Source organism: Eurytemora carolleeae, unplaced genomic scaffold, assembly GCF_000591075.1.
Source record: "Eurytemora carolleeae unplaced genomic scaffold, Eaff_2.0 scaffold681, whole genome shotgun sequence".
Taxonomy (NCBI): Eukaryota; Metazoa; Arthropoda; class Copepoda; order Calanoida; family Temoridae; genus Eurytemora; species Eurytemora carolleeae.
This window is the reverse complement of record NW_019396776.1, coordinates 56,332-81,025: the sequence shown is the minus strand read 5'-3', so window position 1 is coordinate 81,025 and position 24,694 is coordinate 56,332. Positions and strand designations below refer to the sequence as shown.

The window sequence follows — 24,694 nt, the reverse complement described above, 5'->3', positions numbered from 1 at the left end:
TTATTTTATTTTTTTTTTGTCTAAATAAAAAGTTGTGTATTTTTCGCCAAGATGTGTGCTGATATCTTAAAAAAGATATTTGAAAAGAATAAAATTTCATGAAATAAAATTATCAAAAAAAATTTAAATTTTAAAATGCTACACCTTAGTTTTTTGTTCCTTCTTTAATGGCGGTGGTTTTATATCCGGCAAATACCATCTGAAAATTATATATATATATATATATATCCGGCAAATACCATCTGAAATATATACATATGTATATATCCGGCAAATACCACCTGAAATATATATATACCATCTGAAAAATGTTGAACATTTGTTTTACAAAACGGGGAACATTTAAAAAAAATAAATACAAATTATTAAAAAGATATTTCTTTTTCTTAATATATGTGGGAAAGAAGAGGTGTTTGGAACAGAAAAATTTATTTTTAAATTTTAAAACTCTAAAAATAAATGGTTATAGAGAATATTATGTTTTCAGCTTGGGTTTGTTTGAGTGTTAGCTCAATTTCTGATATCTCATGTCCTCTGTAAATATCTCTTACATACTATACTGAATTAACTCTCGTCATAAAACCGGATCTCGTTTGATCTTTAATATTTGAAATTCTGAATTCTGTTAAATCTTAAAGCTAAATTTATAAGTATCAAGGGTGTTAAGTTTGATGCAAGTTTTTCAGTTTGTTTGTTCAGTTTGTATTCTATCTTTACCTAGGAATATCAAGAAATGTACAGTCCATTTCATCACTCCTGAAATATGCAGATTTGAAGAATTAATTTGAATAATAACATTTTATTATTATCAGATACATTGTTGATAACTCAAGAGAAACGTGATATAATTTGCCATTAAAGTTAACATAATTCAATGTAAAGTTAAAATAACTCAATTTAAAGTTAACATAACTCAATGTAAAGTTAACATAATTCAATATAAAGTTAACATAATTCACTATAAAGTTAACATCATTCAATGTAAAGTTAAAATAACTCAATTTAAAGTTAACATAACTCAATAGAAAGTTAACATAACTCAATATAAAGTTAACATAACTCAAAATAAAGTTAAAATAACTCAATTTAAAGTTAATATAACTCAATATAAAGTTAACATAATTCAATGTAAAGTTAACATAACTCAATATAACGTTAACATAACTCAATATAAAGTTAACATAACTCAATGTAAAGTTAACATAACTCAATATACAGTTAACATAATTCAATATAAAGTTAACATAACTCAATATAACGTTAACATAACTCAATATAACGTTAAAATATTCATATTAAAAAAAAGGCTCGAATAGGTTTCATTGTATATTTAGATTAAGCGATCAGGATTAAGGGTACAGTTATAACCAGCAAACAATGGAATAAGAAGACGACATTGTAACAATACTTGAGGTTGTTTTACATCATCACTTATAAAATTACTAATTAAGTCAAATGGGTTACACTCAACAATTCCTGTGTCTCATGTTCATTGGACTTTTTAGAGTCATAACTTGAGCCTAAAAGTCGTCTTCCTTTTCCAGAGTTTTCTGGTTATCACTGTATCCACTTATAAAGTTTTTCAGCTCAAGTTTCCTTTCAAAGATAAAACTTTAAAATTGTTTTAAAGGATAAACAGTCTCATTTCTTGAAATAATAAATAAGATTACAGCCGCAGGAACCGTAAATTAAAGGAAAAAATTGAATAAATTCCAAACTTTAAATCTATTGAAAGCTAAACTGAAGTTATTTGTTTAAATATAGGAATAGTTATGATTACAAATGTACTTTTATGAAAGAAAAGCTAAAAGAATTCGAACATGTATTAATGTGAGTCTTCAAAAAGTAAGAATTTTTTTCTATAAAATCTAAAATTAATTGTTTTTATTTTGGAAACATTACAGTCTATTTGAGATATCAGCATTGTCCTTTTAATCAATCAATCAATCAAACAATTAATTAATCAATCAATCAATCAACCAAGCAATCAACCCATAAATCAATCCACCAACAACCAAGCAATCAACCAATAAATCAATCAATCAACCAACCAACCACCAATAAATAAGTCATTTACCTGTCTGGACAATCCATTTCAAGATTACATCTCTAATTATAGTTTTCTCAACAATAGTTTAGAAATTGATGTTGACGAAATTTCAAGTACCATGTTCAGTTAACAACGGTACCCATTTAATCTTTATCTTGGTAAAAAGGAATTGAGTCTTAGCCACAATCTATGACTTTCTAATCCCAAAGTCGCAGACCTTAGATATTTCAAACTATGAATTTTGTAGGATTAAACTATTTAAGTTTGAAATAATGAAAGTTTACACCATCAGGTTGCAAAGATAAAGGGATTAGAAAATTTCAATTTGTGACAAAAACTCAATTACTTTGAGGGACAATTCGTCGGTTTTAAAGAGTTAAATTGTTACAATTACTTTCAGAGTCTGTACTGCATAAATCCTCTTGAAAAACTACATTTGTAAAGAATCAATTTTCAGCAAGAAAAGCTAGCATATTTTAGTCATTTTTACTGAAACAAAGCTTTCAAAGGAACCGTTGAGAATCGGACATGACACTCTGCAAAAGAAAATACGTTTACAATTCAAATAAATGACAATTTTCACTAAAACAAAATGGCGATTGGCGGGATCGGAAAATCAAGTTGAAACCATTCCTGGGATAAACTGACACATGTGCCGTCGTTGCAGTTAAAGTTGTCTGGACCACAGGCTGTCAGGTGGAGGGTTTTCAGGTTTTCCTGAAAATATTAATAATTAAAATATTTTCATTAAATTTATCTAGCAAGCAAGGAATAGTGCCCAACCACAGACTGGAGAATAATTTTCATTTTTCGGTCGACGAAAAAAAAAACATTATAATGTTGTGCGTCAGAATATTTCTACAATCCGATCATTTTTTGGGGGGGAACACCAACTCACCAACTTTAATGTAGCCTTTGACATGTTTATTTTAAAACTGCAATATCCTTGCCTCTAGCCTCAGTTTAAAAGGAGTAATGGGCAAAGACCTGATCAAATTTTGCGTATAAGCTCGCATATAATGGTTCACAATGATTATTAGACGCTAGTTAAGACTTTAGAGTAAAGAACAATTGTGCTGTGGACACAAAACAACTCAAATGAAAAAGTTAGTTTTCAAGAAACACAAATAAGATTGCTTAAATGTCGTCTGCCTATTCCAAAATTTTATCGGTCTCACTTTTATACGCATCTTATCTATTGATAACCAAAAAAACTTTCATAGAACCTTTCTGAAAACATGGAGATTTTCAACAGATTTGGAACATGCATTGGACTTAATTTGCAAAAAACATGTAGTCTCTCCTAAACCAAAAATTACCTCCAAACAATGAGGGTTGAAAAACTTCCATTGATGTCTCCCGAATGGGTACTGGGATACCAAATGGGTGAATGTCCCATAAACTTCAGGATCTTTAGTCCTAAATCAATATAATTCAGTAAAAACAAGGTAGAACTGTTTGGATAATACTTGATATCTAAATATAACATTTGGAAAAAATAGAAAGTTCGTTTACAAAAACTCTTGTAAAAAGAAATAACATTTTTGTTACATCACATGTTTTGTTTAGTTTAGAAATAATAAAAGCAAAGGTTATATTAATAAACTTCCATTATGTTTACCAGGAGGTCAATAAACTTCCATTATGTTTACCTGGAGGTCAATAAACTTCCATTTCATTTACCTGGAGGTCAATAAACTTCCATTATGTTTATCTGGAGGTCAAAAAAACTTTCATTATGTTTACCTGGAGGTCAATGAACTTCCATTATGTTTACCGGGAGGTCAATAAACTTCCATTGTGTTTATCTGAAGGTAAATAAACTTCCATTATGTTTCTATGGAGGTCAATAAACTTCCATTTTATTTACCTGGAGGTCAATAAACTTACATTATGTTTACCTTGAGGTCAATAAACTTCCATTATGTTTACCTGGAGGCCAATAAACTTCTATTATGTTTACCTGGAGGTCTATAAATTTCCATTATGTTTACCTGGAGGTCATTAAACTTCCCTTATATTTACCTACCTGGAGGTCAATAAACTTCCATTATGTTTACCTGGAGGTCAATAAACTTCCAAAAAGTTTACCTGGAGGTCAAAATCCATGATCTCCCTGTTTCATTCCAAGTGATTTCTGACCCAGTATACCCACTTTAACCGTGGAGCAGAATCAAAGAATTCAAAAATTGATTATTGTCATCTTTTTCTATTCTTTTTATTCCAAAAAAAATGCAATAAAATTTGGGTTCAAAAAGATAAAATTGGTAGAAAGTTTCTCTTAGTTTAAAACAATAAAATTGGGAAAAAGTTTTGAAATTCGGTTGAATTAGGTTAACATTCTAGTTCAAATTTAAGGGACTGATGGCGTAATTGACTCTCTATTCATGGAGTGGAATGTCTGATTCACGGTGCCCTTTATTAAACTTTGAATGATCAACATAAATTAAGATATCTTAATTTTTCTATTTAATCATTTTAATTGAGGTTTCTCAGTAAAATCGACTCGGTTGGTTTACAGCAGCAGAAACGAATTGGAAGGAAATTGTTCGAATACTACAATTTTCAATACAGAAAATTAACGTTACATTCCTCATTGGTACTGAGCTAAATAGATTAAGGTTTAGAGGCTAAGGATGTGAATTGAACATGAGACTCCGGTAATAGCTTTAAAGGGACTGTAAAGGAAAAATGAAACGGGGTATAGATAAAACCTGAAAATCTCAGGAGTTGAACGATTCCTATCTGATGTTCCTGTCTCGAAAAATTGATATAAAACTGTGTCAATATTATACCAAAACGTATACATGTAAGATATACGTCCGTATTATGTGACCAGAACTCCCTCCAATGGCAGAACAGTATACTGGTCACGTGATACAGACGGAGACTGAGACTGCACTGTCATTGGTTGGAGTTCTGGTGAAATGTTTAGAACGCATTAATAAGTATCAATTATATCTATTAAAAATGAAAAATTATTAAATACAAATAATAATAGGATCAAACATGAGTTTCTCAGGCTCCTCTAAGATATCGTTATTTTTAGATTGGTTGCGTATTTGTTGAATATGATCTGGTTAATACTACGAATATTATACAAAATCTTACATATATACGTTTTGGTATAATTTTTACACAGTTTTATATCAATTTCTCTAGACAGGAACATCAGATACAACTCTTATATGTCTCAATCAACTCCTGAGATTCTCAGGTTCTAGTCTATACCCCCTTTCATTTTCTTCACAGTTCCTTTAAAAGTCCCAGTTTTTGCTCTAAAAACTGGATTTCTTTCAATAAATAATATATTTTTTATCCTGCCTTAGTATATATTTATTTCCGGAGAGGGAAGATGATCTCTTGTACTTAAAAAATTATTGGTAAAAAATTTTTTTTTAAATTTTAATTATTATCTTTTTTATTAAAAAAGTTGATACTGTACCTTTATATCAAAGTAGTTTGAATCGCACGATGAAACCCCCCTGAAAATAAAAATATTTTCAAGGTCGTATACAGGGGGGAGGCAAGGTGGGCAATGCCTCCCCCCAGACCTGTGAATGTGGGGGGCATAGCCCCCCCTTCCCCCCTAGAACTCAGAGCTATCAAAATTTTCAAATCTTATACTAAAGAGCGAAGAACATAAAAATATTAGTTTGCTGTTCTAAATGGGGTGTTTGAGGGGTGCAACATCCCCCCCCCCCAGGTTTGAGTTAAGTTCACAGAATTTCATTTTCAAAAATTTATTTGAATTGGAGGCGTTATAAGGGTACAAAGACATATCAGTAAACACGCATCACGGAATTTCTGTATTTTGATGAGAGTTATTGTCATGTAGTCAAGTATCATCTTTGTGTTAAATTGCAGGGTGACTCAGTTAACATGAGAATTTAAACCGACAAAAAATACCTGCACAAAAATATTTTTATTTTTGGAAATGAAATAATCAAATCAGTCTTGACAGTAAATATTTCCTTCATTTTGGAATTACAAAATTTGTTTTGCCTGTTTTGTACCTTTAAAATTGATGATATATGCCAGTTAGTTTATAAACACAACCGGCCATTGTATTTTATATAAATACTAGCTGAAATGCCCAGCGTTCCTGTGACATTTTTAAAATCGAATTTTGAAAAAAGAAAAATTGTTGAAAAAAAATCAGAATTTTTGAGGAAAGTAATATTTCGAATTTTTTACCCCCCGGGGAACTCGAGGGTTCCCTCAAAAAAATCAGCCCATTCGGTCCAGTCGTTTGGCCAGCCAGAGCTAACATATATTTATATGAGCTAAGAGCTTTATCATATACATAGATTATAAATATGAAAAATAAAATAATTACAAATTGTAAAATTAATTCCCCTGTTTGTTGGTTCACCCTGTAGTGTTCACCTAAGATGTAGAACCGGTTCTTGAGGAAGCTGGCAGAAAAAACATCGCTGACTTTTCTCACAGTTAGCATCATTCCATAGGTAGCTGGGAGAATCTTAATGAAAGGTATTTATTAACGCCATTTTTCAAAAGAATTTGTCAAAAATCAGTTTTCCAAATTAATTTTTCCTATTTTAATTTCCCAAATGAATAGTTACAGAGGAAAGTAACTTCCCAAATGTACATTTTTACAGTGAAATGTCCCCGCTCGATCCTACTCCCAAAAGTGCATTTTAAAAAGTTGTAATTTGTCATTTACATAGAGAATTAAAGCATAGAAAAATTTAAATATATTTTCATAAAGTATTAAAAAAAAATCTAGTTTTTCACGAAAAGTTAGTTTTGTTGTTTTTTCTTTTTTCTCCTTTAACAATGATTATAGTTTCGTTTCAAGTGCACCTTTTCTGAGAGTAGAGTTGCTCAGAAACCATGAGGATGTGAATAAATATTTTTCTGAGTTGTGTAAATAGAGAGGTTAGGGTAGGGACTAGGGAGGGTGTTTTTCTGTGCACTTTTGTTGAAAAATATAAACAGATTATAAACTTAGTAGCATGAAAAACATGCGTGATATTATAGCGCCTAGTAGCTATACTAGGGTTTCCACGAAACAGTAGATTCTCTTGCGAAACAGTTTCGCGTTTTGCACGAATTGACCTTTTTGCACGAAACTTTCCATCATTTTCGTGTCAATACGTAGCCAGTTTTGCACGAAATTGCGCATGAATACAGAATTAAAGTCAAAATTTTTGAATGATATTGCGCATGAATACAAGGTCACAGTTTTTGCACGAAATTGTGCAATTATTGCTCGATTTTCTTGCAAAAAATTTCGATTAAAAACCCTTGTTGCTAGTTATTTGCAATATCACGTTTTAATACATGTAAAATGTAGATACTTTTTTAATACAGACTAAATAATCACGTCCCACCAATCGATTATAATCTTTATTTTGAAATCCAATCCAAGAAAGCGTCTAAAATTCACAAAATTCAAAAATCCAAGTAGCCAATTAGAAGCCAGGAAATTTTGCCCACATATTAGAGAACTATCATTGGTCGGAACCCAGCAGGGTTATCAAAAAGCGAGAATTAAAGCGAGGATCAAAAGTGACCACAGTGGATATCAAGATTAAGAGAACGGGATTAAGGGTATTCAACAAAAGAGTTTCCAGGTCAGTTCTCATTCACTTGCCTTCTTTTAATGTTATTCTAGTATCTACGCAGTTCTCATTCACTTACCTTCTTAATGTTATTCTAGTCTCTACACCGTTCTCATAGACTTACTTTCTTTTAATGTTATTCTAGTCTCTACACAGTTCACATAGACTTACCTTCTGTTAATGTTATTCTAGTCTCTACACAGTTCTCATAACTTACCTTCTTTTAATGGTATTCTAGTCTCTACACAGATCTCATAAATTACATTCTTTTAATGTTATTCTAGTCTCTAAACAGTTCTCATAACTTACCTTCTTTTAATGGTACTCTAGTCTCTACGCAGTTCTCATAGACGTAACCTTCTTTTTCTGGTATTCTAGTCTCTACGCAGTTCTCATAACTTACTTTCTTTTAATGGTACTCTAGTCTCTACGCAGTTCTCATAAACGTAACCTTATTTTAATGTTATTTTAGTCTCTACGCAGTTCTCATAACTTACATTTTTTTGATGTTATTCTAGTCTCTACGCAGTTCACATACACTTATAATCTTTTAATGTTATTCTAGTCTTTACACAGTTCTTATAACTTAAACCTTCTTTTAATGTTATTCTAGTATCTATGCAGTTCTCATAACTTACCTTCTTTTAATGTTATTTTAGTTTCAACGCAGTTATCATAAACTTACAGTCTTTTAATGTTATTCTAGTATCTACACAGTTCTCATAGACTTACCTTCTTTTAATGTTATTCTAGTATTTACACAGTTCTCATAGACTTACCTTCCTTTGATGTTATTCTAGTCTCTACACAGTTCTCATAGACTTACCTTCTTTTAATGTTATTCTAGTCTCTACACAGTTCTGATACACTTACCTTCTTTTAATGTTATTCTAGTCTCTACACAGTTCTCATAAACTTACCTTCTTTTAATGTTATTCTAGTCTCTACACAGTTCTCCTAACTTACCTTCTTTTAATGTTATTCAAGTCTTTACACAGTTCTTATAACTTACCTTTTTTAATGTTATTCTAGCCTCTAAGAAGTTCTCATAAAATAAACTTCTTTTAATGTTATTCTAGTCTCTACGCAGTTCTCCGAACTTACCTTCTTTTAATGTTATTCTAGTTTCAACGCAATTTTCTTGCAAGAGACCATTAGGTTCCCCTGTACCCCACGGACGAAAGTTTCCGATTGTGTTTCCTTAAAAATTAAAATAACATTTACATTATCACATGATAACTTTGATTCAATAATTGAGACTATTGAAATTATTTAAAGAGCTATGGGGGGGGGGATTATTGTCCACACAATTTACTAAATGTTATATGTCTATATCTTTTTGTATTATGGAATATAAGGTAGTACACTTAAAATTTAGGTAATACCGTCTTACACGTAAAATCAAAGTAAAATATACGTTAGATCAAAGTATTACATTTTTTAAGTGATATTTAAAATTTAAGTAAAATTTATTTTAAGTCAGAATTTATTTGAAGAGCTTTTGAGAACAAAAATCGTTTCTATTTCATTAACCATTCTATTAAATATATGTCCTTGTTTTTTTTTTGAAAACTGATTACTTCCACTTTTGGTTTCTCTACAAAATTGACACTCGGGCATATCTTGGGGACGATATCTTCAACATTATTGATCAGATAAAAGTTACAAGGGTACTGCTGTCAATCAGATAAAAGTTACAAGGGTACTGCTGTCAATCAGATAAAAGTTACAAGGGTACTGCTGTCAATCAGATAAAAGTTACAAGGTACCGCTGTCAATAAGATAAAAGTTACAAGGTACCGCTGTCAATCAGATAAAAGTTACAAGGTACCGCTGTCAATCAGATAACTCACTTAGATTAGCCTGCTTACGAAAAGTCTCATCAATTGATAAGAATTAAGCTTTAATGAAGCCCGTTACATGTACATTTTAGCAATATAAAGCACTTGTTTTTAGCTTGGTTTTTAAGAAGTAATTGGCAAAATTCTCATAGATTTTTTCTTGAGAGCATAGTGAACTCTACCTGTGTTTACATTGGCCCAAGTACCCTCCTCCTCCTGAAATAATTGGAACAGTTTTTTTAAGGATTTTAATTTCAAGGCTTTCTGAAATATATTAAAGGTTCATCAAGATATATGACACATCTTATTAATTTGCATCCATTAATACTTCAGGTTTATCTTTATAGGATGAAACTTTTAAAGACGACTGTACGGAACTAGTCGGCCTTTTTTCTTACTCCTTGCAATCTTGCAAACCCAATAGGCATTTTATTTGTAAGCTATATTCACTAACTGTTATGAATTTATGATCGCACCCATCTTTTTTTTTGATTGTGAACACGTTCTCTTTGTGTACATTAAAAAACAAAACAAAAAAAAGTTCGCTGTTTTCAACAAAAATTTCGTTTTTAAAAGAGACCGCGTGTCAGTTTCAGAATGCCCGTTTAATAACGGTATAACCGTAACACCGAAATCTGTGCAAAAATGATAAAGATATTCTTTTTTTCCATCTGAAAATTGGTCATTTTTCATTTTTGGTTCTCTAAACTGACTTGTGGATTCCGAAATTGTTAAAAATCATCATCACTATTCCAGAGAGAAAAATGACGATATCCCTTTGAGCACTTGGCTTACCAAGTCATCTATCCCACACCAGAATCTACCCTCACACTCTGGATGTAAAACCATCCCAGCTGTCATCCTTCTCTGGGTCTCCTCGTTCTCACAAACCTCTAAATATTAGAGCTTGTAGCGGGAGTCAATGTCGTCTTCTTTTTCAAAGATGAAATCCACCAACACATAACAAGATAAATCTTCAAATTGAGATAATTACTCAATAGTTAGTATTCACTTTTAATAGATACATGAATATTTGCTCATGTTAAAAAACGACAGGTTTATTCTTGTTAGAATAAGTCAAACAGTGGAAGCTTTTTCAGCTTTGAACATTTTGAAAATTAGGAATTTTTAATGTTGAAAATTTTTATTTCAATTTTAAGGAAGTCAACTACCCTCGGCACTCAAAAAAGATTTCACATTGTCAAAAAATATCAAAAATGAAAATCTCAGAAAAAGAAACGATTTCTACATTTCTAGTGTAAAATCATCACAATTTCTTTAAATATGGTATGAAAATAAACGACGCTTTTCTAAACTTTCAACTATCAATCTTATTTCGAATTTTCAACAATTTTACAAAACTTAAAAAAGAGTAAAAGATATGATCAAACATAAAGGATGTCAAAAATCAGCGCAAATTAAAAAGATGCTTTAAAATGCCCATTTTCTGTAGAACCTTTATCTTTTTCTCAACCCATAGAACCTGTTTTATTTTTTTAACATAAAAAATTTATAATTTTTTATTTCTAAAAGTGTTGTTATTTTATACTAACAATCCACCACAAGTTATATTAAATGTAATGTAAACAATAAAAATGTAACTTTCCTTTTCCTTTCCTTTCCCTTTTTTTTAGAATTGGAGGGAAATATTCCCACAACCTCTATTTTTTGGAGGTTTGAAATATTTTCTCCTATAACACTTAATTCTGTATGTTTTTGTTATATTTCATAAATAAATAATTAATTAATTACTTACTTACCACATGGACACAGAGACAGGTTTTAAAAAGTCCTTGGCACAAACTCTGATTTTTAATCCTTAAATCTTTCCAACACAATATTATAGACCTTGGATATTTCCAAATATAAATACTGTTTATAGATCAAATCATCCAACTTTGAAATATCAAAGGTTTACACCATCAGGTTACGCAAATATACGGATTAGACAATTTGAGTTTGTGACAAAAACTCGTTTCCTTTACCTGCTTCGGCGTTGAAGTTTCTGCAGATATGATTGGCCTGATTATAACTTGATTTAGTCAGGAAGATCAGTTCCTGGCTTTCAACAGAATGACAGAGTTGGGAGAAGGTACTGTTGGTCTCCTCATAACCTAAATATAAAAGTATTTTGCCAATGGCAACTTCCCCGTGGCAACTTCCCAAAGGGCAACTTCTCCATCGCCCTTGTTTTAATGCTTCTAGATGATTTCGTTTACTGCATATAGCGCTAAAAGCCACATAAATTGAATTTGAAAGATTTAGTAAGATATCGAATTGAATTTGAAAGATTTAGTAAGATATCGAATTGAATTTGAAAGATATAGTAAGATATCGAATTGAATTTGAAAGATATAGTAAGATATCGAATTGAATTTGAAAGATATAGTAAGATATCGAATTGAATTTGGAAGATATAGTAAGATATCGAATTGAATTTGAAAGATATAAAGTAAGATATAGAATGTGTGTGTACAATCTACATTGGTTCTGAATAGACGCCAAACGCGTTGAGACCAGAGCTGAAAACTTATAAATTTTGGATATCGAGATCAATCTTGATCTTAGTCTTCTCTTTTCATCAAGATTAATATAAGTTTGTATAAACAATAGTGTTATAACTCAACCAATCGAATGGGGTTTGGAAAAACCAGAACAGCCAATCATCTAGGAAGCCATGAAATTTGAAATTTGGCGCGTCATTTAATGAGTGAACTTTTATTGGTTGGAAACTAGCAGCAATGTACATTTTTCAATGATGAAAAGGTTTTTTTTAAACATTTTGTATTTAAGTTTCTTGCTAAGTTCAAAATTTTCCATTGCAATGTTTTTTTTTTCAAGTTTACTGACACAGTGTGTATTTACAGTATACGTGTGGACGTGTGAGTTGGGGAAATTATTGGAAAAAACAAGTAATTTTACTAACAAGGCAATTGAAACAATTCTGTACATATCCAGTCAATCCAGGTATATTTCAACCACAGCAGGGAGTCAAATACAGTTCCAAAACTAATACTTGGCTCATTCTCTAACTCTCGGTGTTAGAACCGGACCAGATAAAGTGAATACTGTTTATGTCATTGTAAAGCTGTCATCTATATATAAATTTGGCTTGTCTGTCTGTTTGTTTGTTTGTCTGTTTTTATCCAATAAACGTCAAAACGGCTGAACCGATCGGGCCCAAATTTTTGTGGGACATCTAGGGACCCCAGGGAAGGTTTATGAAAAATCAAAATTTCAAATATTTGTCTCCATCAAAATTCGATCGTCATTAAATTTTTAAAAATTTTGAAAATCCGCGAAATTTTTTGTGAAAATCCGCGAATTATTTTTGTTTTGTTTTACGATGTACACAAAGAGAACATGTTCACAACTAATTTAGAAGATAGGCGCGAAGCGCCCTCTAAGGCTAGAAAAGAAGGGCGCGAAGCGCCTTGAATTTCTAGTAAACTACAAAATTGCTCAGATTTGCAAAAAGTAATTGAGTATTTTGGAACAAAATCTAATATTTAAACCTCCATATCTTTAGATTCCTATGTTGTAACTTGTAAACCTTTGATATTTCAAACTCAGATTATTTGATCTAACAGAATTCATAGTTTGAAATATCTAAGGTCTGCAACATTTGGTTCCAAAGATACAGTGAAGAAAATCAGAGTTTGTGGCAAAGACTCAATTCCTTTGCATTCAAACATTTTCACAGATTATCTAAACATCCAACGTTGTCTATTAAAATGTTTTCATATGCGTAATTAATGAATAAAAACCGACATTAAAATGTCACTGATTAAATAAAAGACACACGAAATTAAAGTTAAATAATACAAAATACGAGTAATAACCTTTTAATTCCCATTGACTGTTAGACCAGGATAGAAGGGTACCCTCCTCAGTACTCTGGCATTTGGTCCATCTAAAATTAAACAGATTATTTTTTATTAAAACTTGAAAGGGACAAGGTAACCATGTAATGTAAAGTGACTTTGCATGTCTGATTCACAACAGTGCACTTTAATGGGACAAGGTAACCATGTAATGTAAAGTGACTTTGCATGTGTGATTCACAACAGTGCACTTTAATGGGACAAGGTAACCATGTAATGTAAAGTGACTTTGCATGTCTGATTCACAACAGTGCACTTTAAATCTCTATCTGAGTAGAAATAAGGAAGATAATGTTTATTTCTAAACTTGAAAAACGTTAAAAATGTTCACAATTTTCCTCATTCTCTCTGCAACATAAATCCGCAAAGTCATTTTTACAGATGCAATTGTGAATCAGACATACCATTCTCTATAAATGGAGGGCCAAATAGAATTAATGTATTATAACTATCATTATATTATTTTTCCCCTTTTTAAAGGGACAGGCCGGCTATGTAAGGAAGTTGAACTGAGTGTGCAGTGTTGTGGACAAATTTTTTTGGATTCATTTGATACATAAAAAACTTTTTAAAGATCTGTAAATCCTGAGTTTGAGCGCAAATTCGATGTCCAAAATCGTACAATTTTGGGTTTTCAGAATTTTTTTTTTTAATTATTTAATAACGACAACAAAAAATGTAAACAAAATTCTACAACAAACTAATTAGTTGTTTAGGAATAGGTTCAGAAAATAAAAATTAATCTTATTATCGAAAATAAGTTTTCTTATTCAATTATTAGTTTCTATTTTCTCTATATTCTAGCATTGATTATTCACAAATTTCTTTTTAGAAATATGTTCCTAACCATCTAATTAGTTTACTGTATAATGTTTACTTTACATTCGTCGTCGTTGTTTAATAATTTAAAAGCCCCGATACTGAAAACGTACCCACCCAAATTCATGATTTTGAACGTCGACTATATACTCATATACTCAAACTCAGTAATTATATCGTATCGTGGAAAAGTTTTATATGTCTCATATGAATCCTAAAGAATTTTTCCACAACACTGCATACTCAGTTTAACTACCTTACATAGCCGGTCTGTCCCTTTAAGGAATAAAAATTATGAAGATTAAAGGCTCCGTATTGCCAGTTTTTTCTTTAAATTCGAATCTGCCCTAAAATTTCAAATTTTTGTAAAATACATATTGTTGTTAGATGTTAGAGGAGGGAAGTGGGGGGGGGGGGTATTTTTTCTATCCCCCTCCCCCCTCTCCTCTTTGTACCTTATCATGTGCTCCAAAGATATTTCCCTATCCCAGATATTTAAATCAGCGATACTTCCAGAGAATCCATTTCTGTACAGTTCAAAACACGTACATTGCTGTTCAGCTCAATACAGGTACATTGCTGTACAGTTCAAAACACATACATGGTTGTACAGTTCAAAAAACGTACATTGCTGTACAGTTCGATACACATATATTCCTGTACAGTTCAAAACACGTACATTGCTGTACAGTTCAAAACACATAAAATCCTGTACAGTTCGATACACATACATTTATGTACAGTTCAAAACACGTACATTCCTGTACAGTTCAAAACACATAAAATCCTGTACAGTTCAAAACACGTACATTCCTGTACAGTTCAAAACACATAAAATCCTGTACAGTTCAAAACACGTACATTCCTGTACAGTTCAAAACACATAAAATCCTGTACAGTTCGATACACATACATTTTTGTACAGTTCGATACACATACATTGTTGTACAGTTCGATACACATATACTATGCTGTACAGTTCGATACACATACATTTCTGTACCGTTCGATACACATAGGTTTCTGTACATATGTAAAACACAAATCTGTACAATTCAAAACACGTTACATGTTTATACAGTTTTAACAAACAGGCCAAATATATTTCTGAAAAAAAATGATTACAATTCAAAATAAGTACGTTTCTGCAGTACAAAAATTCAGTTCTGTGCAGAATTCAAAACAAACCCATTTCCTTACATTAAAGACAAAAACGTTTCTGGAAAATTTTTTAAAATACCTTCGTGTACATCTTCAATTCAGATATATTTATATTAAATTCAAAACAAATACAAAACTGCACAGTCGAGAGAAAAAGGTTCTTTAAAGTTTGAAATAAAATACATTTAAATATGATAAAAAAAAACTAACAATATTCAATTTTTGTTATTATAAAGAAAACTTGGAAAGAGTAATATCGCTGTCGATGTTTTATTAATTACTAGTATTACAATATGCTTAATTCTAATTATGTAATCTTTTTATTATGTTTGTCATAAACTTTATTAATATATAAAAGATATGGCTAGTTTCATTAGATGTATATTTTTGGCTCTGTTTTTAGTATAGACTACGTTCTATTTCAAAAGCATCCTTCCCCGTAGTGTTTAAAAAGGTTATAGTTTAACTCGCTCAAGTGGGATGGTTTATTTCTCTATAAGGAAGTTTACATGCAGTACACGATACTACAATCTTATCGTGGTTAAAACTCTTATTTAGGAAATGAAAAGGTCAGTTCTAAGGTAGTGAGGTCATTTGACAGTACGATCACTATGTACTGTTAAATGACCTCACCACAAGGAAGTTATGCTGCCTTTTCGAATAAAAGATACTTACGAGAGAGTCTGCTTTTGGAAGACGAAAGTACAGTGTACGTTCTTTTCTATTTCCACTTTCGCACGAGAATTAGAGTTTGTACTTGACAGTTCGTTATTGACTGTTTGCGAAAATAAAGACTAGAGAAATTTATTTTTATGTTTTACACCAATCAGAGAGCGAAAGAGAACTGCAACCTGAGGTCCAGACTTTTGTTTGAGAAAGCGCTAATCTACAGTTCGTTGGTTTCAATATCCACTTTGGCAACTTTTAAACGCTATAGTTATGAGGTCTGTTAGATTAAATATTCTAAGTTTGAAATATCAAAGGTTGCAAAGGTAGGTTAGCAAATTTGAGTCTGTGGCTCAATTCCTTTGCTTAGCTTGATCCAGGGATCCGGGGTTTTTCAAATAATAAACTAAAGAAAGCCTCTGCATTCTTCAACTGATTTTGCAAAAACAAAAGGTTCTAAAATCTATTTCCTACCTATCCTCAGCGTACTGACCAATCCTGAAGCTCTTTAGAATTGCTAATCTGGTGAGGGAGTTCGTCTTTAACATTAAAGGATCCTGTATAAAGAAATTGTTAGCGTAGAAACGTAATCCTTGCATTAAAAGTGTCATCACTCCTTAAAAACGGTAATTTCTAACGAGATTGCTGACGTAGTTTAATGTAACCTTACAAATTTTTACGTAATTGTGCAAGGGAAATTTTGTCAGACATATTTCTTAGATGTATTTTTCTGGAGATTAAGCTACAATTTGATTCATTCCACTCATCAAGGCACACGGGCAGCCGTAGTACATTTGAATTTCCGAGCCGGGTCAACCCTTCCGGTCCCAGATTTTACTGTATCGCCCGGACATTGGGTAAATAAAGCAGCCGGTGCAACAAGGTTGACGCGGCCAGACTTTAGCTTGCATTTACTTTAGAATGGTCAGAGGTGCGTGAGCAACAAAATGTTCTCGAATCGGATTGTTTAATTTTGAAACATCTATAAAATTTTTTCAAATAGAGTATCAAGTACAAGAGATGGCAACGTTATAGAGTTTGTCAAAGTGAATAAATACTAAAGTGGAACAGACTAAGGCAACGACGACAGGTTGGGCCATAAGATTGTATTTGGTTTGGAAATAATTGCATGAAAAGATTTCTTTTGGAAAGTAAAGACTAGAAAAAATGTAAATGTCGTCTTTAGCTAGAACTTCCAAATTTTCATAATCAAAAATAAAATTTTTCGTAAGTTTTTTATGTGTTTTATATGCAAATACTATATTGTCGCTTAATAAATTCATTGATTTTGCCTGGCAGGCTTGCACTTTTAATTCTATAAGAATTTATCTTTAAATCTGCTTAGTTTTGTTTTGCCCCAGCCTCCCCTAAAAAGAAAAAGAAATGTATGCCCTTCATGGATAACAAAACCTGAATACGCCTCTCTTAATGTCTTTAAAGCTATGTCTGTCTAGTTCTAAACTACTCTTAAATTTGTCAAAATACAAAAGTGAAGACCAAGAGATATATTTCGAAGATCTTTATTTTTCGATATCACAAAAAATGGCTAAAATTCACATCTAAAATCTTAATTTACGTTAAATACAAATTCTAAGTCTGTGTTTGTAAACAAAGGGAGTCCAGTTTCTGTTGTACTGTGCACTCCGTATACAGACCAATTTATATATATATATATATATAACTGTATATATTTAAATACTTGGGACATAAAATGTCGTCATCCAACTATGAGTTTGGCCCACTTTAGTATTTAATCACTTTGAGAGTTTGTACACTCACAGTACAGCTCTATTCTTACGTCACAAGTGTGTCCGACAAAATTATTAATAATAGTGATAACAAAGGGCTTATCATACAAGTGCAACTTTGTGTTTTTTATTTTCTGCTTTTACACTTTTTTATTTAATCTTGGAAAACATGTCAACTAATGAGAGAAAATGTTGTCTTCCTTGTTATATTTGACACTTGTGACGTCATGTATAATGTTGGTCCATTTCTCTGTTGCCACTTATTCTACTTGATAATCTATTTGTATTTTTCAATTTGGAATCAGGTTTTATTGTAACAAACAACAGGCTGATGGACCAAAACAAAAACAGAAAATAGATACTTTAGAAATTTTAATTTACCTGATTTTCTAATTTCATAATCTCTCCATCTTTAACTAAGTTGAGTATACCAGTGGAATTTGCAAAACTAAAAAGAAAAGAATTTGAATTATTATTTCGCCAGCTTTTGACCATAAAAATGTCCTTTGTTATAGCTATAAATGTCCTTTGTTAAAACTATAAATGTCCTTTGTTAAAACTATAAATGTCCTTTGTTATAGCTATAAATGTCCTTTGTTGTAGCTTTAAATGTCCTTCGTTAAAGTTTTAAATGTACTTTGTTATAGCTATAAATGTCCTTTGTTATAGCTATAAATGTCCTTTGTTATAGATATAAATGTCCTTTGTTATAGCTATAAATGTCCTTTGTTATAGCTTTAAACGTTCTTTGTTATAGCTATAAATGTCCTTTGTTATAGCTATAAATATCCTTTGTTATAACTATAAATGTCCTTTGTTATAGCTATAAATGTCCTTTGTCATAGCTATAATGTCCTTTGTTATAGCTATAAATGTCCTTTGTTATAGCTAAATGACCCCTAGACTCAAAATGAATTAAGCTATTTCTAACTATTTAATAGTATTAGTATTTATTCATATATTTCTCAAAGTAGAAAAAGTCTGGTCTTTGTGTAGATGGAGTTTATTACAGGGTGTACCGTGTACCACGAAACATGACAGTTGGTAAATAGTTTTGGATGTCGTCTTCCATACACTGTATTAAATAGTAAAGGCTTTAAGCAGTTTTTTCGTTTTAAAAATCTTTTGCTCAAATATATCGGACTCCAATATGATATTTTTGGTATTGAACAAATAACCAAATTATGGGAGACGGCATTCTAAACTATTTATCAACTCTCATGTTTTGTGGTACACCCTGTAGTAAACTCCATCTACTGTTTTGTGGGACACCCTGTATATGGTGAACTTATAAAGAAACTGAGCTTTTTATAATCCCTATGTCTTTGCAACCCAATGTCGCGGAATTTAGATATTTCAAATTACAGATTCCGTTAGATTAAATAATCTAACGGAATATTATATTATATAATTTAAGTTTGTGGCAAAGTCGCAATTCCTTTTCCCATTATATGGTGTTTACAAAAACACTATAGTAAAGGATAATTGAAACTAACTTTATTTGAATTAAAGGAAACACTAAAATTCCTTTAGTTGCTTTATTTTTCAAAATTTTAAAAAAGCGTGTCAGACTTATAACAAAACAAGTTATCCATTGCATTATGGAGTTTGTTTATACATTTTTTAGATAGATAAATAATTTTTTACAAATGTATATTTATGACCAAACATTAAAACCACTTGTTTTTATGATAAATACAGAATTACAAAAATTGAAAATATTACACTAAAAATAATATAATATTTTTTGTGGCCTGTTCATTTTACGCCATGCACCCCCCCCCCGCTCTTCTTTATTACAAATTCTATTTTTTAATCATGTAAAAAATTCCATTTGGCGTCTAAGAAAGGAATTGCGTATTTTCCACAAACTCTGATGTTCTAATCCCTATATCTTTGCAACCTGATGGTGTAAACCTTAAATATTTTAAGATTATTTGATCCAAAAAAATTTACAGTTTGAAATATGTAAGGACGTTGGATTGAAAACATAAAGAGATTAAAAATCAGAGCTTGTAGCAAAGACTCAATTTGTTTAAAATACAAAATGTGAACACTTCCTTTAATTACCTGAGAATAGGGTTTACAATCGGAATTCCGTTGCACGGAATTGCTTAACCGCTTGCGCCATTTCATTGCACAAAATTGCGCTGTAATTGCGAACAAAGAAGCAATTAAATATTCGCGGAATTTCACATAATTGCGCGGAATTGTGCGGAATTGTGTGCAACGAAATTGCTTTTCCATCTAAAAATCACTAATTTTAACTGTGACTTACAAATTTATACAGTAGATATAAGATTGGAAATATCTCTTTAAATTGCGGGCAATTCCGTTGCTTTTATTGAGCGCAATTATTACGGAAAAGCGCGCAAGTAAAATCCATTTGCGTTGGAAACCCTACCTGAGACATATTGAGGACCAAGCAAAAATCTCCCAACTAAAGGGGAGAAGGTAGGAAGTTGTTAAAAAACTGCAACAAAAAATTGTTAAAAAATATTTAATACTTTAGGGAGTACATTTATTAACAGAGGAATGAGTTATCACTTGCAATAATAATAATAATAGGACATCATTTAAAATATTGTTGGTGGATTTCTTCATTGACGAGAAGACGACATTGGCTCCGCTAGAGTATTCTGTTTCAGCTTGAACCAAATTTTGTTCAAGGCTAGATATACAGTAAACCAGTATTTGAGGCTAGGTTTGGCACGTTCCAACTTTTTCTAGCCGTTTCATTAACGGTTAGATCCAACCGTTAAAGCAGAAAATTTTCAGGTAGTCGTTAATTTTAAAGATAAGAACAAAATTTTCGTTAACGATTTTTTAAAATTACCGTTAATTAACAATCTCAATTTTATAAACCACATTAAAGGAAAATTTTCAACAATCCTAAACAGCTCCAGCTTTTAACGGTCTATTACATTATTAACGGCGCGAAGCACCGACAAAAAAATTTGTTAACGGTCATGAAATCATTAAAGATGCAGCCGTTAAAGGTCTTTTGTAGTATCAATCAACTATATTTATCCTATTCTGTGGACTGAGTAGTATCTAGATATCCAAATCAACTATATTTATCCTATTCTGTGGACTGAGAGTATCTAGTTATCCAAATCAACTATATTTATCCTATTCTGCGGACTAAGTAGTATCTAGATATCCAAATAAACTATATTTATCCTATTCTGCGGACTGAGTTGTATCTAGATATCCAAATCAACTATATTTATCCTATTCTGCGGACTGAGTTGTATCTAGATATCCAAATCAACTATATTTATCCTATTCTGCGGACTGAGCAGTATCTAGATATCCTAATCAACTATATTTATCCTATTATGTGGACTGAGTAGTATCTAGATATCCAAATCAACTATATTTATCCTATTCTGCGGACTGAGTAGTATCTAGATATCCAAATCAACTATATTTATCCTATTATGTGGACTGAGTAGTATCTAGATATCCAAATCAACTATATTTATCCTATTCTGCGGACTGAGTAGTATCTAGATATCCAAATCAACTATATTTTTCCTATTCTGCAGACTGAGTATTATCAAGATATCCAAATCAACTATATTTATCCTATTATGTGGACTGAGTAGTATCTAGATATCCAAGTCAACTATATTTATCCTATTCTGCGAACTGAGTAGTATCTAGATATCCAAATCAACTATATTTATCCTATTCTGCGAACTGAGTAGTATCTAGATAGCCAAATCAACTATATTTATCCTATTCTGTGGACTGAGTAGTATCTAGATATCCAAATCAACTATATTTATTCTATTATGTGGACTGAGTAGTATCTAGAAAGCCAAATCAACTATATTTATCCTATTATGTGAAGAACCCAGATTCTTTCACGGTTGAACAAACAAAATAATGAACTATTAAAAGCATTTTGAAAATCGTAAACAGTCCCTTTAAGGGACTGTAGGCGTAATTTTAACTTACCCCCCCCCCCCATGAAGAGATGGTAATGTCCGATTCACAACGACACTCTTGAAACCGTTATCAGATAAATATTGTAGATTTTGGTTTTTCTTCGTTTAAAAGTGATTATCTTTGATAATTTATGAATGTTTTCCTGTGGTAAAAATGCGCAAATCATTTTCGTTTTGAAATTATGATTACTTGAAATTACGCTTACAGTCCCTGTAATAACCTGAAAAAAATATCTGGCCACATTGTTCTGAGACCAATGATAAGAACATCATCAGCAAACCCAAACACTTTAGTGTCATCTAGGACTGTCAAGTCAGATCTAAAAATAAATACATCTTTAATTTTGAGTTAAAAAGATCCATTCAAACAAAATTAACCTTGGGACGTTTTTGAAAATGAAACTTCTCTTTATGATTGATTTTAAATTTATGTTTGGTATACAGTCCCTTTAGTTTGGCATACAGTTCCTTTAATTAGGTATACAATCCCTTTAGTTTGGCATACAGGTCCTTTAATTAGGTATACAGTCCCTTATGTTTGGTATACAGTCCCTTTAGTTTGGCATACAGTTCCTTTAATTAAGTATACAATCCCTTTAGTTTGGCATACAGTTCCTTTAATTAGGTATACAGTCCCTTTAGTTAGGTATACAGTTTCTTTAATTAGGTATACAGTCCCTTTAGTTAGGTATACAGTCCCTTTTGTTAGGAATGCAGTCCCTAGGAATACAATCCCTTTAATAAAGATAACCTGAAGCATAATGTGAATGAAGAGACTGTTCTATCATTAGATTCAGGATTTCGTAGTTTTCCCGTCCTTACCAGACCTCCAGCTGTAGTACTCAGGATTCTAGGTTTTAAGGTTTAAAGGTTTAAATGTTTAAAGGTTTAAATGTTAAAGGTTTATAAATGTTTAAAGTTTTAAAGGTTTAAAGATTTAAACGATTATAGGTTTAAAGGTTTAAAGTTTCAAATGTTTTGAAGGTTTATAGGTTGAAAGGTTTAAAGGTTTAAAGGTGGTTTAAAGTTTAAAGTTTTAATATTTAAAGGTTTAAACATTTAAAGGTTTAAAGGTTTGAAAGTTTAAAGATTTAAACGTTGCATGGTTTAAAGGTTTTAAGATTTAAAGGTTTAAGGTTTAAAGGTTTAAATGTCGAAAGGTTTAATATTAAAAGGTACAAATATGTAAAAGTATAAAGGTTTAAAGGTTTAATATTAAAAGGTTTAAAGGTTTAAAAAAAACAGTATTAAGATAAAAATACAATTGTAAATGCATTACTTTGAATGATTAATGACTATAATAACTAAAAATGGACAAATCGTTTATTTCTAAAGGGGGAGGGTGTCTTCTACGATCTGGGGGTTCTTGCCCCCCCCCCCAAAAAAAAACAAAGAATAAAAAAGGCCCTTGAGTTGTTTATAGTAGTGAACCACCAAAAATGAAAGAAATTGATTAAATTCAACAAACTGTTAACCGGAAGACCTCACGGTTTATCACTAAGAATGTACAGGGTGTCCCAAAAAACATGGGAATTCAGTGACGAATTAGATATCGTCTTTGTATTGAATTAGCATTGTAATACCTAATTTCAAAAGCCATAATATTATTATGTCTGCTAGAGTTTATTTTATGAAAAGGGTAAAAGACTGTAAAGATGTGTTCATAATGTCCCCACAAGATGAACAGTGAAGACGGACAAGTTTTCTCTGTTTGTATACTGCAATTTTCTTGTTTTACTAAGTACAACCGTATGCAGTCAAAACATAAACAAACAAAATGTGAACATGGCAGACGAAATCTTACAGATTACAGCTTTCTCAGTTGGTATCACTTTACTAAATCAAAGAATTATTTATAAAGACAATATCGAATTCGTCACTGAATTCCCATGTTTATTGGGACACCCTGTATGTATATACACATTTTTCAAATATAAGACGACATATCCTCGAAATATTGTAATTAAATCAAAGACGACATTTACATCTTACCTGACAGTTTTATCCAGTGCTACAGTAGAAGTGAGATGATTACTGGTTAACATGCTTAAAATTATCAAGTTCCTTAGCATTATTTATTCTAAAGGTATGATTAAAGTACAGTGAAAACCAGAACACTATAAGAGAGAATATCGCCTTTCCTTTGCTTTGTCCTTCCGTTAACATTAGAAAAGACGGTAAGAATTTTTTTAATTTAATTTTTAATTTTTTTCTATTGTTGCAGCTGTGAAATATCTGAAAATGCTTAGGGCAGAAATAGTTAGTTGCAAATTTTAAAATCCCAAGCGACATTTTATAATTATTATTATAAATTGTAAACAGATTTAACAACATCACGGTACTTTCCAGTTCATTTCATGTACCGGGTCGACAGCAGTACAGTACAAATACAGACTATATGAGGCAAAACCGGACTGTGCGCCAAATGAATTATCCCCTTCTAATTAAATTTGTGTGACATGTTCAGGGTTACCCACAAAGGATGTGACTGTAAAGACGACTTGAAACTCATGGAATATGTAAATCCCAAGGTTAAATTATTCGTCTGCCTTGAATAAAGGTTTTATTGGCTTAAATATGTGGGAGAGAAAAACGCAAGTTTTCAGCTGCAGGGAATCGTAAATATAAAGAAAAAGACAGTGTAAATTTCCTAAAGTCGTCTCTGCACTCTCATCCTTTGTGGGTAACCCTGTACGTAGAGATTACATTTTTCAGACTATATTGAATAGACTATATTGTACAGACTACATTGTACCTAGCTTACATTGAACAAATCATATGTAGATAATACATTGTACATACTATATTTTGCATACTACGTTGTACAAACTAAATTGTACAGCTTACATTGTACAGACCATATGTAGATAATAAATTGTACAGGTTATATTGTACAGACTACATTGTACAGACTAAATTATACAGCTTACATTGTACAAACCATATGTAGATAATACAGGGTGTCCCACGAAACATGACAA

General features: G+C 31.4%; 1 protein-coding gene across 1 annotated transcript in view; it reads right to left on the bottom strand.

Moving 5' to 3' along the window:
* LOC111708564 (uncharacterized) overlaps nucleotides 1-23,784 on the bottom strand; it is a 39,324-nt gene extending 15,540 nt beyond the window's left edge. Inside the window, exons 1-21 of the mRNA XM_023481983.1 lie at nucleotides 23,706-23,784; nucleotides 22,465-22,563; nucleotides 21,935-22,033; nucleotides 20,162-20,230; nucleotides 18,139-18,205; nucleotides 16,484-16,566; nucleotides 14,638-14,709; nucleotides 13,322-13,392; nucleotides 11,465-11,593; nucleotides 10,275-10,372; nucleotides 9,662-9,695; nucleotides 8,743-8,838; nucleotides 6,440-6,533; nucleotides 5,496-5,535; nucleotides 5,375-5,418; nucleotides 4,142-4,204; nucleotides 3,370-3,469; nucleotides 2,684-2,767; nucleotides 2,078-2,109; nucleotides 718-756; nucleotides 145-199 (exon numbers count right to left, since the gene is read on the bottom strand). Coding sequence (XP_023337751.1) covers nucleotides 145-199; nucleotides 718-756; nucleotides 2,078-2,109; nucleotides 2,684-2,767; nucleotides 3,370-3,469; nucleotides 4,142-4,204; nucleotides 5,375-5,418; nucleotides 5,496-5,535; nucleotides 6,440-6,533; nucleotides 8,743-8,838; nucleotides 9,662-9,695; nucleotides 10,275-10,372; nucleotides 11,465-11,593; nucleotides 13,322-13,392; nucleotides 14,638-14,709; nucleotides 16,484-16,566; nucleotides 18,139-18,205; nucleotides 20,162-20,230; nucleotides 21,935-22,033; nucleotides 22,465-22,563; nucleotides 23,706-23,758 — 1,521 coding nt within the window. The 5' untranslated portion in view covers nucleotides 23,759-23,784. The remainder of the gene's footprint in view (nucleotides 1-144; nucleotides 200-717; nucleotides 757-2,077; nucleotides 2,110-2,683; nucleotides 2,768-3,369; nucleotides 3,470-4,141; nucleotides 4,205-5,374; nucleotides 5,419-5,495; nucleotides 5,536-6,439; nucleotides 6,534-8,742; nucleotides 8,839-9,661; nucleotides 9,696-10,274; nucleotides 10,373-11,464; nucleotides 11,594-13,321; nucleotides 13,393-14,637; nucleotides 14,710-16,483; nucleotides 16,567-18,138; nucleotides 18,206-20,161; nucleotides 20,231-21,934; nucleotides 22,034-22,464; nucleotides 22,564-23,705) is intronic.
* Nucleotides 23,785-24,694: the final 910 nt, after the last annotated feature.